General features: G+C 40.9%; 1 protein-coding gene and 1 long non-coding RNA gene across 5 annotated transcripts; one reads left to right on the forward strand and one right to left on the reverse strand.

The window, feature by feature from the left end:
* Nucleotides 1–3: 3 nt before the first annotated feature.
* On the reverse strand, nucleotides 4–17,754 carry LOC115762981. Of its 4 annotated transcripts, XM_030705361.1 has the most exons (7): nucleotides 17,680–17,754; nucleotides 17,249–17,599; nucleotides 16,985–17,185; nucleotides 5,000–5,187; nucleotides 2,943–4,936; nucleotides 1,343–2,018; nucleotides 4–1,275 (listed from the first exon to the last, which is right to left on the reverse strand). In XM_030705361.1, the coding sequence occupies exons 1-7, from the start codon at nucleotides 17,730–17,732 to the stop codon at nucleotides 539–541; spliced, it is 4,200 nt and encodes a 1,399-aa protein (XP_030561221.1). In that variant the 5' UTR covers nucleotides 17,733–17,754; the 3' UTR covers nucleotides 4–538. The 4 variants fall into 4 exon arrangements, with proteins under 4 accessions (XP_030561221.1, XP_030561220.1, XP_030561222.1 ...); XM_030705360.1 differs by having other exon boundaries at nucleotides 16,985–17,599; XM_030705362.1 differs by lacking the exons at nucleotides 16,985–17,185; nucleotides 17,249–17,599; nucleotides 17,680–17,754 and adding exons at nucleotides 5,290–5,448; nucleotides 9,384–9,516.
* LOC115762986 lies at nucleotides 17,559–18,013 on the forward strand. Its single transcript, XR_004017845.1, has 2 exons — nucleotides 17,559–17,641; nucleotides 17,748–18,013. It is a non-coding gene; the product is annotated as an uncharacterized LOC115762986 (long non-coding RNA).
* The last annotated feature ends 71 nt before the right edge of the window (nucleotides 18,014–18,084 follow it).

Raw genomic sequence — 18,084 nt, forward strand, 5'->3', positions numbered from 1 at the left:
TTTATAAATAAATGTTATCTGCTTTTACTTTAAATAAACGTACAATTTATAATTATTTCAATAAGTAATGGCTGTAATAAGGCTAATAACAAACTAATACAGCGACAATTTGCAATGCTTATAAACTAAATACTTTAATTAGCGCTGGGCAAGAGCAAAAAAGGCTTGGAATATTAAGTAAAGAAGCTTGCCTTTCGTGAAAGCAAGCACTTTCATTATTGTAGATTTCCATTGTTTAAATGTATATACAAGCAGCGAGCATATTATTACAATTAAAAATCAAATGAAGGTATAACTAATTTGATTTGACAGTCATTTGCATATTACTGCAACACTAAGGAACTCTTGAGAGAAACGAATTGAATCTTTTGACCGGTATTTTACAAAACTGGAGTGTTTCATTCACACAAAATTTTTAATTATCTACGTAGATAACATCAGTCCAATTGATGCCGTTGGTAGACAAACCTAACTGAACACAATTGAGGGAACAATTTAATAAGTAAAACATTTAAATAGTCGGCAAACGTCGTCTTCTTCAAAAGACTTTTCGAAATATATTATTGAAAGCACGCTGCTTCTTTTTCGTTGTCGAGGAGGTGGTACTGGCGCCACTACTACTGCTGCTGCCGGCGGCAACAGCGCTGCCCTTGCCACTGGGCCTACTCTCGCCAGAGGAGAGTATGGCCTCGCCTAGTATGCGAAAGGAGTTTTGCGTTGAGTTAAAAGGAAAGTTAATTTCCGACAGAGATGAATTGTCCAGGCTCGCATTGGGCGTAGAAGAGATGGATACACTCGGCACTGACAACTGCTTTGATTGTTTCTCGCTTCGCCTCAGGCGATACCATTCCCAAGAAGTCGCCTCATGCGCCGACTGGCTGCCCTTTACGCCACCCATGCCGTTCAGACTGCCTCCTTTGTTCTTATTTTTGCTAAACGGCGACTTAAAGAACGCTGGCGACGAAACGCGTCGACACTTTTTCACTGTCTGACCCTTGTCAGCCTTTCCATCGAGTGTGTCTAGGATCTGGTATCCTGACGGGCCTTCAGGCATAAATTCGTTGTAAGCCAAATCAGTGTTGGGTATGAAGTTGCACAGATCTTCGTCGTCCAGAATGAGACTCTCATCAAAGTCGCTCTGCGTAGGCTCCTCAGTTAGACTGTTTTCTGTGTAGCTGGCAGGTGCCGACTCTTGGCGTTTCAGCTCCTGTTGGAACTGTTGCAGCGATTTCCTTTTGGCGGACTTATTTTGCATCTTATTACTCTTGAGAGTGTCTGCAACAAATTAATAAATGTATATAGCATAAGTTGCTATTGTCGCGGCTTTAATCAGTTATCTTACCCACATCGAAGAACTTGTCGGGATTCTCACCGCACGTCACCTGCGCTGAATCTAAGCTAGCGTGCCAGGAATGCTTTGCACCTTTCCGCCTGTGCAGCGAAGCTCTTGTGCTGCTCATGTGGTTGGCAATGTTGTTGTTGCTCCCATAGCAGACTGATAACTTACGCTGCCTGCCGTTGCCGTTGCCAGCGTCGGACTGTTCCGTCAGGGACGAGTCTCCGCAGCCATTCAGTATGAGCATGGCTTCCTCGCTTGGCCTCCGCTGCTTGCCGGGCGACTGCTGCATCATTTGCTCATATGACTTGCGACGGCTGAGCTTTTGCTGGCTATTACCCGTCGTTGCCTGCGGAAGCAACTGTTGGGTTTGGCGCCGCAACTTGCGATAGTAGACAGTTCCCAGCACTAGCATCAGAAAGATGCACGTGCCCACTATGATGATGACGAGGATGCAGGCCTGCACTTGGTATGTGAGCGCACGCACATCGCCGGCCAGCTCGGCGCTTTGTTGCTTGTAGAGTTGTTCCTGGTCAATAAAGCGTCGGCTCTGATCTTCCAGAGTGCGCACTGTGAGCGACTGTTGTGTAAGCGTCTGCTGCAACTCCTCCACCTGCTTTTTATAACGACGCGACAGCTCCTCCAAATACTGCCCCGACAGCGACATATTACGTTCGAGCGCCTGCAAAAGACAGAATTGGATAACAACATTAAACAACGCCCGGCTGCTTGGCGACTTTGACGTCATTGTTGATGTAGCCAAACAGTGGCCATGACAAGGCCGCCTTCGCAAATAGGTGAAACTGGAATAACGTAATAGGGGTGTGGCCAGGTGTAATAGCAGTTAACCGTAATACGTCTACAACATGCGAGGCTGCCACAGGCACGCTACGGAAGCGGGTGGGAACTAACGAAGTTTCTATGTCCTTACTGACATCCGCGTTGGCTAGATTTCTTTGAAACCCCAATATGAACAAGTCAGAGTGCCCAATAGCGAGTTACCCTTAACCCAAGCTCCCCTTACAATCAATATAACTTCCTTCTTGATACGCAGCTTAAGTAAATTTGTTCTTGCATATCTTCGGTGCTTATAGTCCGATCTGTTTAAACATTTAATGAACAATCCAAATATGGCTGCATAATGTGTGTAAAAACTAAACAGCACATTTTTTCAATTTAAAAAGAAAGGAGGTATCTAAAAAAAAAGTGAAATAAACTCAATCTGTGTACATTAAACGAGAAACTTCATATGCAGCTCCTATAATTTCTGAATTTATGCTAATGTCTGGAAATCGATCGGATAAAAGGAAAAAAAAAAAGATTATTCAATAAACTTGTTCTGCGTATGGTAAGGGAGATTATATATTTAAAAAATTAGTCTTTTGCAGTCTTCTTAATCAACTCGATCTCTCATTAGGACATGGCTAAATATACTCAGCTCGCTTAGATCGAAAATATATATTCCTGAAGATTTGTTTTTGTCTTCTGCTCGCTTAGATCGAAAATATATATTCCTGAAGATTTGCTTTTGTCTTCTGCAACTTTTTTTCATCTTTTAAATGATGAGAGTTCCCTCCCAAGGCAAACCAAGTTAATTGCTACTCACCTTAATTCGATTCGATAGCCTTATAAAAACGCTCTCCGATTGCGGTCCGTGCGTTAATTTTGGCTGTAAGTTTAGGCTACCCGCATTTCCGGCATTGGCAGTGCCTCCGATGTTTGCATTGCCATTGACCACGGCCGCGGCAGCCGCAGCGGCACCGCCACCTGCCGTTATTGATGCAACCGTTGTAGTCAGCAGGCTATCGATGCTCTCCCAGTTGGACAGATTGCTGTCATCCAGTCCGTTGCCGCTGCCTACAAGATCTGCGCTGTCCGATTCGCCCGAGCTTGTTGGTGGGTGGCTAGTCGTAGGGCTAGGAGGCGCTTTGGAGGCCTCCACTTCGTTGGGGTCAACTTGCGATTCCGGCTTAGCCGTCGGCGTGTCGGGAACAACGGGTCCTGAGCCTTGTGTCGGGTTTTTCTGGGTGTCAGTTGGTACATTAAATATATTCACGTCAGATGGTGTGGCCGCTATTGTGGAGCTATCTGTTGGCTGTGGATCCAGCTGGGCATCGGTTGTAGGTTTTTCGCTGGCCGTGGACATCTCGGCAGATACTACTTCCAAGGTAGGTGTGACGGCAGGCAAGGAATCATTCGGCACGGTAACTTTAGCCTCTGAATCCGGCTCTTTTGACGGATCAGCTATGGTCAGATTTTCGAATAAATGCTGTGCTACATCGAGGTTCCGCTGCCGCTCAGCCTTCGTCAATTCAACCGGATACTCGACGACGCTGCTGTGCTCCGCCTGTAGAAGCTTGCACATGGCACCCACATGCTCTGCAGGCAACATGCTCAGATAGAAGCTTTGGCGCTTGTCCATTCCGCTTGTCGCGCGCTCCTCTTCCCTGGACAAGCTCAGGCTGATGTTATAGTCTGCTTGACAAACGCGAGACTGCAGCAGGTGTGTGCGCAGCTGCGGCAGCAGGAGGAGCTGCTGCAGCTGCTGCGACTGACAGGACAGAAGGTTGTTAATGCGATCCACGGCAGAGCTGTTGCAGCTCTGGCAGCTGTAAAGGCCAGCAGTGGGTGTGAAACAGAGCAGCGAATCGGTGGACCAGCGTAACGGCTTGGAGGGCTTAACCAGCACCTGGGCAGCCTTTTTGACCATCTGGATGACCGCATCGGAGGCGCTTTGAAATATGTTGGCACCGCCGCCATCGGTGCCGGAAAGTGTCTTGTGCAACTGTTCCTGCCCGCCAAAGTCATCGTCAAAGTCGTCCAGTTCATCGCTGTGCCGGATCTCTGTTTCGAACGCCTCAAACTCGGATGTGCCGAACACACGGAAAAGCGAAATGGGACAGAAGTGTTCCTTGGAATAGTGCGAATGTATGTCTACGCGCACAAATTTACCAAACAGATGCGGATGTAGCTCGAACGTCTGCACCGTGCGCTTGTCCTCCGCCGCAAAGCGGCCCACGTTGCTCCAGTCGCGAGTCGGAAACCGTTTGGACACGGCCACTGTAAAGTTTTTTGGCGACGAGCTAAAGAGCTCAAAGTTGGCCAGCTCCACTTTTTGCGCCTGCACGGCCTCGCATAGCTCCACCACGAACCAGATGCGACTGCCGCATGTACTGAGCATATATTCGTCACTCGAGTGGCTCAGCACAGCTCCCGTGTTGGTGGCATCTGCATTCGAGGCAATTATCTTGGCGCCGCAGTCGGGCGAGGCATAATTCTTGGCGCGCAACTTCAGCGACGGCGGCTTGCCGCTGCCCGAGCCGGTGGCATTTCGACGCTGCGCCGAATTGTTAACAACCTGCTGCTCCAGCTCCATGGCCTGCTCGCGACTCGCCTCTGCCTCTATTTGCTTTTGCGCCCACTCCGAGAAGACGGGCATCGGCACTTCCTCGACAGTCTCATTGCTGCTTGCGGCTGCCGCAGCATTTGCGATCTGGCCTCCTTCGCTGGTCACATTGCCATCCACGGTAGCATTCGATTCGGAACTGGCGAACGCATGGAGCTCCAATCCTCCGCCCGGATCGTTGATGTTCAGTTCAGCTACGAATATTAAGAACTCATTTAAATTCAACACGTTTTCGATAATGCTCAATGGCTACGCACCTTTCTGAGCTGCTTCCTTGGCAATTTCAAACGTCTGATTTGGCGGCTGCTGACTCTCGGTTTTGTTACCCGAACTGTGCGTCGCCTCGTGCGGTAAGACTGACTCCAAGCGATCTTTGACATGCTCAACCTCCAGGGGCAGCTCCGCCACGGTAACGGCGGGCAGCTCGGTAATTATTTCGGGCAAGCTGGAAAGAGACGCAATTATTGCATTTGTTTACAAATGAGTCAGGAAGGTGCCACATTAATATGATGGGTTTTAGAAATGTCTATGTAACTCATTGTCTCACCTCATGAACACTGTCGATATGGCAATGATTTGGGAAAACCATAAAATCCAAAAGAACATTAAAAACATGGTTATGTTCGTTCTCAGCTTCTTCAACTCATTACTTATGAACTTTACAATGTATTGTAACAGCATTTTGTTGCCAGCACTTTAAGTAGTTCTACATGCATTTTGTTGTTTAATAAATGATTAAAAAGCGTCATTTTTTTGCACTGATTTGGCCATCAGCCACACCTATCAGCCCAACAACACCTACTAGCTAGCCGAATACTCTCAGATCGAAATGGAACAGCGACTATAGCATTGCCTTTAAGTTATGAAACGAAAACGAAACGAGGCTGTTGAACAAAAGCCCGCCACAAATACAAAAGACCAGCTGTTGGTAATTCTATAGCCCATCTCAAAATAAACTGAAATGATAAATAACAAAAAAAAAACCCGACCGTTTATATACTCGCTCGTAGATTCGCTCGCAGATCTATAAAAGCAAGAAGTCGACTGACGAGAAGATATCCTCTACACCTAGGCTTTATATATAGGTAGATAGAGGATATCATCAAGTCTAGATCAGTCTGTATATATATAAAGATTTGTTTGACTATTTTGATTTTCACCTAGTTCACAACCGACGTCACATCGTGAATTTCTTGCCTAGGCTCGATATATTGAAAATGAATTTTTAAAATAACTTCTTTATAAATAAAATGGATCAAACTTTCTTCATACATTTGCCCAACATGGGAAATGCACTCTTGGTTGGTCAGCTCAACGTCCTGTTCCAGTACATATATTCCCGAAACCCCGCCTTAACGTAACTACAGTGAACATTTCAGCTTCCTAGATCTTACTGTTTGGGCAATCAATCAGTCAGTCCGTCATTCAGTCACAAACAGTTTTATATATATACGGATATATGGGTCCGAAAATGCTTCCTTCTGCGTGTTACGTAAATTTGCACTAAAGCATTAAACCCTTTTACCAATTTTCGATGGGTTCATAAAAATATAAACATTGCTTTAAAGTAAAAAATAAAAATAAATGTTGCTTCTGCATGTTACGGATATTTTTGCGCCCCATTTACGTACACATTTTCTTTTGCCTCACGAACAAACTAAAAGAAAACAATTGATCTTGGGTTTTTCGGATTTTGTTTATGGAGGCATTAAAGTGCGCTTGCAACTGACACCTGTAGACAATGTTAATTTTAACGGCATGCTCTGCATCCGCGCTTCCACTAGAAAGTATATCAAATGGACTCCGCGACTACGGCTAAACGTGTTAAGTGTGTCCAATTTGCACGGGCCAAAGTTGTCACTTCCCCGGTGCTGTTACTGTGCAACCTTTTTGTAAGACCGCCCAAAATCATGTTTAAATGCAAAAATTCTATAATAAATCTGAGCTGCAGTCGCTCGTAACCAGGTATCAACAACGCCCACCTTGATGTCTGGCGTGGGGAAACTCCAGGTTTCCTGGCTGGCATATTTATGACTTGTTGGCCTGCAGCCTGCATCAAAACCTCAACCGAAATCTGTCTGGCGGTCGGTCAGCTTGCAATATTGTAATACTTATGACTGGGCAGCAGCCGGCTTGTTTCGGCTGTGTGCTACAAGTTTGGCAGGAATTTCTGGCTTTTGCATTTGAATAGATTAGCCACATGTGAAATACTTTTGGCATTTTCTGTTGTGACGCTGTGAAAACTGTCGTTAACATGATATGCTTATTTTCTAATTTTTTCAAAAAGTGAAAATATGTAACATGGAAAGTTACTTAAGAGCGCCGCCAGAGAAAGGCTCAAAGAGCCCAATGTAAGGAATGCCCAGAGACTGCGATGTTCCTTCTAGCCAAGGAAACAGGCAAATCGCGAATGTCTATAATCAACAATTTTAAGGCCAAATTCTTAAGATAGTTCAGGTAAATGACGGATTGTCCGCTTTAAAGATCTAGCTAAAAATAGGCAGTTCTTCATTAATTGGAAATTAGCTTTAAAATCACGGCTTTAAGGCGACCTGGAGTTAGTTTTGAAGTGACTTCAACTGATGTCATTTGTTATTTCACTAAGAAGAGAGCATTGTACTGTTGGCTGCATCCCCCTGGAACATTCCTGCTTGTTGGATTTTATGAGACACTTGAGAAAGATAGAATCCATTGATCATATATCCATGCATGGCTAAGAATGGCTTATTTCATATATGTAATATATCATATTTTGATCCGATTTGATATGCATTTGTTTCAGATTTCATAGGAAATATTTCGAATAACTCATTTATGACCGATGGAAGAACATGAAATGTTATTCCAATATTAATAAGATATATGTATCTTATATGTAGGGAGCGGAGTTAAAAACATATCGCCCAGGCTGATGGAGTCGGAGACACGCATTCCGCGATAAAATTAAAATATTCACAAGGATATAAAAACTTTAAACTCTATTTCGTAGTTACCTTAGGCTAATTCACAATAATTTAGCCCGAAACCTTCAACATAATTTTATAATTTTCCACAGCAAAACTTAGTTATTTTTTCTTCTTCTAAACATTTCGCAGTATTGTGTACAACGCAAAAATATGCATGTTCAAGAGCAAATATTATGTGAGAATTTTTATGACACATATTTTTGTTGTTGGAATCATTAATCTAATTCTGTCGTTGCAGCGCGAAAGCTATTTATGTGGGCGTTGCAAATGCCGACGGTCATAACGACTGCATGCAACTAAAATTTAGTTTCATGTGTGTCCAGATGTGCATTTATTGTTAAAGGCCTACTTTTGGATGGCCACCAGATTAACATGAAGGTCCTATGCTTAGATCAAGCCTATTTCCAATTTGAATACATGTAGTCAGGACTAGCTCGCAGGCTGTGGGAAATATTGATTTAAACACCCTGACAGATACGAGATATATTGCAAGTTTAAAAATAACGAACGCACGGACATTTGCAAAAAGCCAATAAACCTACATGTTTCGTAATTATTATACATTCATTTTTTATTTAAATGTGATAAGTGTGTATAATGCGGAGTAGAGAGAAGCAGAGAACTGTCTGTCAAAAATACACAACCTGCTGCAGCGCGTATTTTTTTGTTACCATTAAGATGCACATATTTACTACAATTTTAATGAATAGCGGATATTACCCGGCTTTTCCCGGAACAGGGTTTGTCTGAAAATTGGAGGCATTACACGTTTCACGAGCGTGAGAAATTTACTATAAGTTTTGTAGACGTTTACAAAAGAGTTCACAGTCGATCGGATAAAAGCGAAAATTGTATAAAAAATATATAAAATGAAGATTGCATAGATCTTAAACAATTTAGTAAATTACCACAAAACAGAAAGATTAACTTTCGAGCATGCAACATTTTAACTCAAATTTGATTTGAATTTTGAAAAAATCGTAAATAAATATTTCTATAAATTTGAACACGACTTAAATAAATGTTCATCAAGGTCGTTGGTAATAAATTGGAGCCCGATTTTCGACATCAATTTTTCACGAATTGACTTTGCGAAGAGTGTGAAGCACCTCTTAAGTGAATTTTAAAAAGTATCTTCGAAAATCAGCCTGAGACCGGATTGTAAATTAAAAACGTTTAACCACTTATTGCCAATATTTCACACTTAAAATGTCAGCTTCCTGGCGCTCAAAAATTGGCATTCGCTTTGATCACCAAAAAGTCAATCAGGATCAACAGTTTAATGTATCTATTGGTAGGTTATCCGACTAGAGATCGCGATGTCACCTCATTTGCAGACTCGGATATAATTAATGGTCAGTTGTTGGGTGCGAAGATCAATAAGACGATTTCCTGTACCAAATATCAATAACAGCCTCTTCAGCATTGAATCTCAATCTCTAATCAATATTGGCTCGGCAAACAATATTTCTGCTGGCGACACTGAATGAATTGCAATTAAGCGCTCTCATAAATATTTGTTAAGAAACAAACATGCGAAACCACTTTGGCAACGTTATCCATTAATGAATATTATGGCTAAAAGCTTAGGTTGCTGTTGTTGTTGTTGTTGGAGCTGTTGTTGCTGTTGCTGCTGCCGTTTAAGGACGAAGGATTTGCGGTTCGTTTTAATTACTTTTGCAAATGAACGATACAAAGCGAGTGCACTGCTGGCACCACGTCTTACACGTACGAACAGGACACTAGGTTTACAGGATAACACTGATGTGGACTTGATCTTGGATAGATATCGCGCCTCGCGGACTCACCGAGCCAGCGTGCGAGCGCACGATCGCACCACTGGAAATCGAAATGAGAACTGAACGTGTTACAACTAAGCTCTAGTAATTGCGGCCCAAGTGTGCAGAAATTTCCGCCATATGTCGTGAAAAGAGCGAGAGACGCACAGAGCCAGGTAGAGGACAGTGTTGCCACATTTAGCTATTTTGTAGTCAAATTTGGCCAATCACAGTGTTTCGATTTTTAGCTATTTAAAGGAAAATTGCTGAAACCTGTAAGATAGCGTCAAAATATAATAAGCAGAAGTTTCGGCTTGATTAGATTAATAATCCAGCTTTTTGCACCTACTAAAGACAATTTGCCCAAACAATTAAATTAACTTTTTTAACTACTTTCAACCGATCCAGTCGAATTCGCATAAGCGAAACATCATTAAAGGCAATGGTTTGTTCTATAAATATGTCCGTATATATATATTATTTTTGATTCAATACAATAAACGTTTATAAATGCCTTCACAATACACTGCCCAAAAGAAGGCAGTTCTTTGTCATTTTGTGTCCCAACATACGAACCAAATTGCCAATTTAATGTAGCTTAACATTCGATTTAGCTTCTTACGACAGTTGGCAACACTGGCAGAGAGCACGTCACATACCACACACACACACAGGTGCAAAGAGTGCGCCTCTCGCCTCTCAGCAAGGCTGAGCACCCAATATCATAACGCCATTGCAGTGCACTTGCAGAGCGAATCGCTAGCCGCGTGTCAACTGCAGCTTGCCGGCAAACTTGTCGCACAGCTTCGCGTGCACACACACACATGTGTGCGCGTGTGTGTGTGTGTAATGTTATTACTATTGCTGTGGAAGCCGCTGCTAAACTTGCCGCTACTTTGATAACAAGTTAAACAATCCGCACAGATGAAACTTTCACACTCTACAGGCCTTAATGCAGGGTATATCTTTAAGATGTTAAGATCTAAAATCTTATGTTAACCTATGGCAATTACAGATTGAGTTTATTTTTTTTTCATATTTTCCCGTTCACTTAAAACTCTTTATATTATTTATAAAACTCTCGGACATTGCTCTAGTTAGAATTAGTAATAATTTAAAGTAAACATGCATATTTCATATTCACAAAACTTATAAAGCCATAACTAATTCATATTTATGTACATATATTGTGTGTAAAAATGCAACTCTGACATCTGAGGTCTGCCCCCTTTTGAATTGTTGCGGGGGCTAATCCGTTTCCGACGCCTTTTTCTGTTGCAGTCGAGCTCTAGGGATACAACCACGGCTTATAGAAATAGCCACAAGACATCTGTACTCCCAAACACAAACATAATTGTACATAACAAGCCAGGCGCTCTTTCCCAGCGTGCGCGACTGAGAGTTACCCTGTAGCCAGGTGAAAGACAGATTCAAACATAGCTTCTCTTTCTCATCAAATGTTGTGTGCAGATTATTATAGGGTTGGCATGCCTTCATTTTTTTATCCCCTTAAATATATATACATATGCAATATAGCCTACTTTTTACAGGGTATCAATACGCTATTCAGGCATGCAAGTTCTTCTGTTATTAGCAGATAAATATTTATTTATTAACCCATATGAAAACATTCTTTAGGCTTCAGTCTAAGCATTCATGATTCTACATCATTATTAAGCACAGAAGAAGTAGGAACAATTCTTCTTCGATCTTTCTTATGCCAGCTAAACCCCCCGACTACCACAATAAAAAGACGAAACCTATCTAAGTTTAAGCTTTAACTCAGACTAGTCTATGCATAGAAACAGACAGACGAATATTCAGGCGTAGCTATACCGACTTGGCAGTTGACACTGATCCAATATATATATACCTTCTTATGAGGTCGTAGACGTTCACTTCCATGCGTAATTTCCCGAGAAAATTATAATACCCTCTCAAAGTTTGTAAAATGAATGAAGCTTAGAAGTTTGTGCGTAGTTAAAAAGCGACGATTTGAGAAGGACATGCTTACCAGAGCTTAGGCTTTTGGTATATCCTATTTATCTGTTATCTGTATCCAACTCATCAAGTTTTCCCATTTTCGATAGTTCGGCCTATACTCACTTTGGGGCTAGGCAAGTGTTTTTCAAAAAGTGAATTATATATTCTTTATTTTGTTATTCAGGTCTAGGTTCGACTGTTCTGTATCCAAATAATCGGGTTTATAGAAAAAAAGATATTGAATTCTGGTTTTAAGATTGGCGTGTTTCAATGCATGCTGGGTAAGAACCTGTACACTATCTATCGGCTCAGATATCGCCACTTGCGTGTCTTTTTTACAACTTAGGTTTATGTTTTTTTCCTTTACATTTTTATGGGATGGGGGTATTAATAAGCAATTTAAGCAAATAATAAAGTGCATGATTGGAAATGCAACAGAAAGTGAAATTGTTGCCCATAAATCTGCACACACCAAGCAACCAACCTTCATGCATAGGCCATAAGCTTTGCGCAAAGGCAATAAAACTAAAACCATTTGGCAATTTGCCTCCAGCCTGTGCCGTCAAAGATATTAGTGGCCACCGCGGAGCTTCGAACGCCTTTGATGAGCGTCTTTGTTTTTGTTATTTTTAAACACAAACGACATCCACATCCACATCGATATCGACATCGACAGCTCCTTTAGTGCGTCGTGAGGTTTTCCACAAACAGATAAAGGTTACTGCGGGCCGCAAGTGACAATTGAATTTCCCGCTGATATTGTCTTTGCTGCTTAGCCCATTGCAAGTTAAACACTTGTAATGCGAAAGTGTTTTTGTGTCACAGCGCTTACACAATGGCCAAAACAACAAATACAACTCAAAACATGGCTAACAACCACACACACACACACACACGAGCTGTTAAGTGGTTGACTCGAGGCAATCGCCAGCCAGCTGGAACAGAAGCGAACGAAGGGGACTTCTTCTGGAGTTGGTTTTGCGTTTATAAGTAGCCAAAGACGAGCTCCAAATTGCAGCACACCAGCCGAGGCTGCTCGACTAAAATATACCCAGTGCCCAACTCTAAGCAGCCGCTATAGATCGAAGCATTAGCCGGAAAGATTACAGAATACTCTATGGATAACTGCCCTATTTAAGAGGTGGTATGTACACACTTTTGTAGGTCATCTTTGGAACCTGAAAGTCCCATGAAGATTGGACTATCAGAATCGGAGTTATTCCAGAAAGCATTTCCCACAATTTAAGAAGAAATGGTGTGTATATATAATGAAATTTCCATATTTTGACGCAGAGTATCGCCTGGTCGGGCACTCCTCTCTGGACTATTCTTACTCTTATTTTTTTTTCATTTATCAAATACCTCCTTCTGCTTGTTTTTATACATTATTAACAAGTACAGGGTACGAACACCAATGCAATTGCCCCTATGCCAAAGTAAAATTCGACGCCTACGATGCCAGATTGCATTTAGTTTGATGGATACAGCAATTAAATGGTGGAAAAATGCCGGCAAAACAAAGAAAACAATAAGAAAACCGGATTTTTTGTATGTGGACAGGCGCCTACGTCACATAAAAAGTGCTCGGAAAATGCAGTAGGAATGCGAAAACAAAACGAAGTGAAGGTGTACGACAAGATCATGATTTGCAATGCCGATCTGCGCAACAGGCTAATCGATGCGGCTACACGAGATCAGTGATCGGCGATCAGCGATCAGCGATCGGCGATCAAATTGATTAACCAAGTCAATGTGCGCACGCTCACAATCAATTAAATATGGAGACATTGAGGTGAGGTGATCTGTGTTTTAGTTTGGTGCTGAGCCTCAATCTCCCACAACAAGGCGGCTTAATCATTTGCATGGGCAACAATCGCAGCCATTAAGTCTGATAGCGTGGCGCATGGGTTTGAGCGTCGTTAGTTTGATAGCAATATCATGTTGTTGTTGCTGGACGTGATTATGGCTTTTTTGTTGTTGTTGTTGTTGTAGTTGCAGCTTTGATCAGAGTAACAAGATCATGATGCATTTTCGAAAGCCTAAATTGCAAAACTTACTCACAGAGTCCTTACACATTCGCTGAAAGTGAAAGTTACGATCATCGAAGCTGCGATCACCTGTCATGTGTGAAATGTCTGGAAGGAGATTGCCAGACTGCAGATGCTTGATAATTGGTCGCTTGATTCTGGCGCATTGGATTCACTTTTCAACTGCAAAAGCTAAGCACAACAAATATAATAATTTATGCTAGAGTCCGTTTATGAGCTCCACTCAAACCGAACTGGACATTTTAATATGATACCATTTAACACTTTTACCAAATAACATTAAACACACCAAAAACAACAATAACAACAAAGTGTTTTGGTACTATGTTGTGTAAGGCCGTATAAGGATCGAACGAGCATCGATCGGCGTTGGCGTTAACTCCCACAGCGTCTCGCCGGCTCGTAAATAAGAAAAGAAAAGAAAAAAAGAGTAATATCTGGCCCGACGCAGTTTGCTTTTTTGAATGAATTGGCCACCAATAGATAGTCCAGACAGCTGGATAGACCAACAGGCGACAGCCGAGGCATTTAGAAAGTCGCCGCTCACACGCCGCCGTTTAAGAGCCAAGGAAAATAAATTGAAAACTGTAAAGCAAATTACCAGTAAAATGCATTGTGACAAGACTTTGCGTGGGTGCTTTTTGTCAGCATTCGGCCTATTCGCAAATGCGATCTCTTCAGTTTATATATATATTGCCCATTATGACACCTGTCGTATGGCCAGCACGCAACTAATTTACCATCAAATAAATATTGTATTATGTCTCTGCGCATCTCTACAATATATTATTATTTTGCTTAACTGAACGACTCATGTGCCATGCACCTCTCTCAGATTATTAGCTAAAGGGAATTCCGAGAATATCAAGCTTTTAAACGTTAAAGTCACAAGTGTTCAAAATGTAGATAAGCAAGGACGAACCCGAAAAAACAAAATATCAATAATATGTAAATATAAATAATATGTATAAAAAGAAATACGTTATTTCTATTTATAAAACTGTTTGTCCTGTCTGACTGTCTGATTGGTGATCACAGCACAACTCAAACAGTAACATCTAGGATGCTGAAATGTTCACTGTAGTTACCTTAGGTAATGCAAGTGCACGAAAAATCATTTGAGACGTGTTTCACACTTTTCGCAGAATCCAAGCATATACATACATCTGTGTATGTACATTTTTGCATATCTGCCTGCATATATATGTATGCATGTTAATATATATATGTATGTATGCAATTTTGTTTGTGTATATATATATATATATGTAGATACATACATACATATATGTGTACATGCGTACACACATACATATGTGCATACATACATACATACGTACATACATACATACATATCTATGCACATGCATACATACATATGTACATCCATACATATATACATACATACATACATACATATGTGCATACATACATATTTATATACATACATACATATATATGTATATACATACATATACACATACATACACACACATATATATGCACATACATACACACATAAACATACATATACATACATACACACATACATACATACACACATACATACATACACACATACATACATACATACACACATACATACAAAACAAATAAAAAAAAAAATACCAAAAAACACAAAAATAATATCAAAAAAAATTACTACACTGCTAGCTAAGCATGAAAAACTGCAGAGCCGACTTGAATTCTTGAGAATCGAGGAGGAGAGCACTTGGCGAAAATTCGTTTTATTTAAATTTGCAGCACAGCGAAAAATAAGCTTCGGCTGCGTTTGGTATTAGAAAACAACCATACATATATTCATACACGCATACATACATGCATGCATACAGTAACACACACACGTCCACACACACACACAACATTATTCTTGGTCAAAATTCATGTAAAAATGGTACGCTTTAACATCCAACCCCCATAACTTGGTCAAATCACATCAGATTCTCCGGCGGCTTGACTCTACGTGCATGGTTTAGCCTTTTAATCAATTTGGCATCGAAATCTAGCAAAATTACTCTTGTAATATATATATATATATATCCATATACTTCAAATGTTGAATATACGTTCTTATATAATCATAGGTTGAGCAACAACATGCGGGCAATGCGAGGTTTTCAGGGGAAAGCCCAACACGACTGCTCTAGTCAACAGTGCCCGACTAGTTAATACCCTGTACTCCCAAATCGCAACACTAACATTTGAACTTTCTTTTTAATTCGGTGTTTGGTTTAAAAGTAGACCTAGCTCGAACTAAAACATACTTTCTTGACAATTAAGGGGTAATGGAGAGAGGTATCTATAAAGTAAATTTTTTCTCATACAAGGTATGTAAAAACAATCAGGCAGCTAAAACCAACAGCGTAAAACTCTATGAAGTATTGATTTTTCCGAATTGCCACGCTCCCAGTGGATATATAGCTTTTAGATTTGCACGGTTAACCTTTACGGGGTGACGTGGGCTAACAATTTTAGTCTCACTACACAATTCGATGACTAGCTTAAAAAGTGAACGTGGCTCAATATGGCTAACTTTGACTGAAGCGGATATACACGAGCATATACTTAAAGCGTTGTGAACGAATATTAAAACGGCAGTGACGATTTTCCGTATATAATGTTTAGTCTGTTAAAATTAAAAATTGGGCTGATCCCCAATGTATTGTATGCAAATTTGATCAAAATGTGTGTACGTACGCAGGAAAGGTTTCTTTTATTATATTGGATATCTGCTCACATTTCCCCAATATCAGTAGATATATATTTTCAAAGTCTTTTATACATAACTTGGGGTAACCTCCATCTTAGGGACACAGATTTAAATATTTTAAAAGTAAAATCATTAAATCTCATCATAAAAATTGTACCAGAAGCACCGGAGGTATTTTAGAGGGTATCATCGAGTCGGGCACTTTTGACAAAGGCGTTATAATAATAGTCTAACAAATAAACAATGATGATAAGAGTGCGAGCTAGTACAAAATATTTAGAAGCTATTTGAAAACTATTTGCAGATAATAGTTTAATACAACATTATGAAAATTCAACAATTGGTTACAGGGAAGTAGCAAAGATTACGTCGCTTGAGCTTGGGAGCAGTGATGCCAATTCAGCTATTTTTCTAGCTAGTTTACAGCAATTGCATTTTTTAACATTTCATTTAGCTTCTGTTTTGAAGAGATAGTTGGCAACACTGGCAAGGAGCAAAGAGATAGCTCGCGCTCTCTTGATGTCTCTCCCCATTTGCGAGTAAGTTGCGTTTCGAGCGGTTTCTCACGTTCAAGATGAAGGCAACGTGCAGCTCGGCACGCTTTGTGTTAAATAAGTCTATGTTGATTATTGCAGTTGGTCCCGGTATTACCCAAAACTGCACTTATATATATGTACATATGTCGTGTGCAATGGATGCTTATAGATATAAATGAAAATGCAAAAAAACAACATACCTTTGTTTGCGCTGATGATCCGGAGCTGGAATTGGTTTGGGCGCATCGCCACCTTGATTTGGTTGCTGTAATTTGTCTACTTGATTAACATCTATATTATCATTTATATTAATATTATTAATTTTGTTTAACTGATTTTTTGGCACTTTAGCGGTCGCTGTCTCCTCTGCACTATTACTTTTTTCGTTATTAGGCACTACACTAAAATATTGGTTATTATTATTGATATTTACATCAGACGGCAGCACTTTTATATTCACTGACGTGTCTATTACCGCGTCGCTTATAGCTTCTGCACTAGTACTTGGCGCGCTGCCCAACTTCATCACAATGTTATCTGCTTCTTGCTGTGGCGATGTCGTCGTCGTCGTCGACGTCGACGTCGACGCTGTTGTGGTTGCGGTTGGTGGCGCATCTTCTTTTGCCACATTTGTAACTGTTTTAAATTTTGTTAACGGTATGGCGAAAGTCTCCTCATTTTCTGAGCCTGGCGCCAATGGAATCTGCATTCGAGACTCCGGCTGATGCACGGCTCTGTTCGCATTTTCCGCTGTTGCAGCATTAGCCGAGGAAACATCTGCCGCAGCAGCATTATCATATAGCCAGAAACAGCAGCTGCAAGAAAAATGGAGAGTCGCGAGTCGTAACAATGGTCAGGTACATGTTGAAAATGTGTGACTTGCTTGTTGTCTTACCTTAGTATTAGATTAATGTACATGAAGCGCACTAAATGCAATCTAATTTTCATTCTTTTGTTTTCCAGCACGCGCGCACGCACCGCTTATTATCAAGAAATAACAACAAGGCGACCCGCTACTCGGCGCGAAGGTGTTTCAATTGTCTCGCCCACTTATGCTTAAACTACTTTATTTTATATACATTATTGCCATTCGTTCAATAACGAAATGGTGCAATCTGTTAAACTATGCACAAAACTGTCATACTGTGTTGCCTTTACAAATAATAATAATAAGCAAAGTGCTGCTTAACTTGTCGCAGCCTAAAAAAATAAAACAAATTATAACTAAAGATGTGTGTTGCGCGATAGCTGTAATCGATTGTTTTGCCTATGTACTTTAGTACTTTACCAACACGATTTA

This window comes from Drosophila novamexicana, unplaced genomic scaffold (assembly GCF_003285875.2).
Source record: "Drosophila novamexicana strain 15010-1031.04,08,12 unplaced genomic scaffold, DnovRS2.1 tig00000689-arrow-pilon, whole genome shotgun sequence".
NCBI classification, from domain to species: domain Eukaryota; kingdom Metazoa; phylum Arthropoda; class Insecta; order Diptera; family Drosophilidae; genus Drosophila; species Drosophila novamexicana.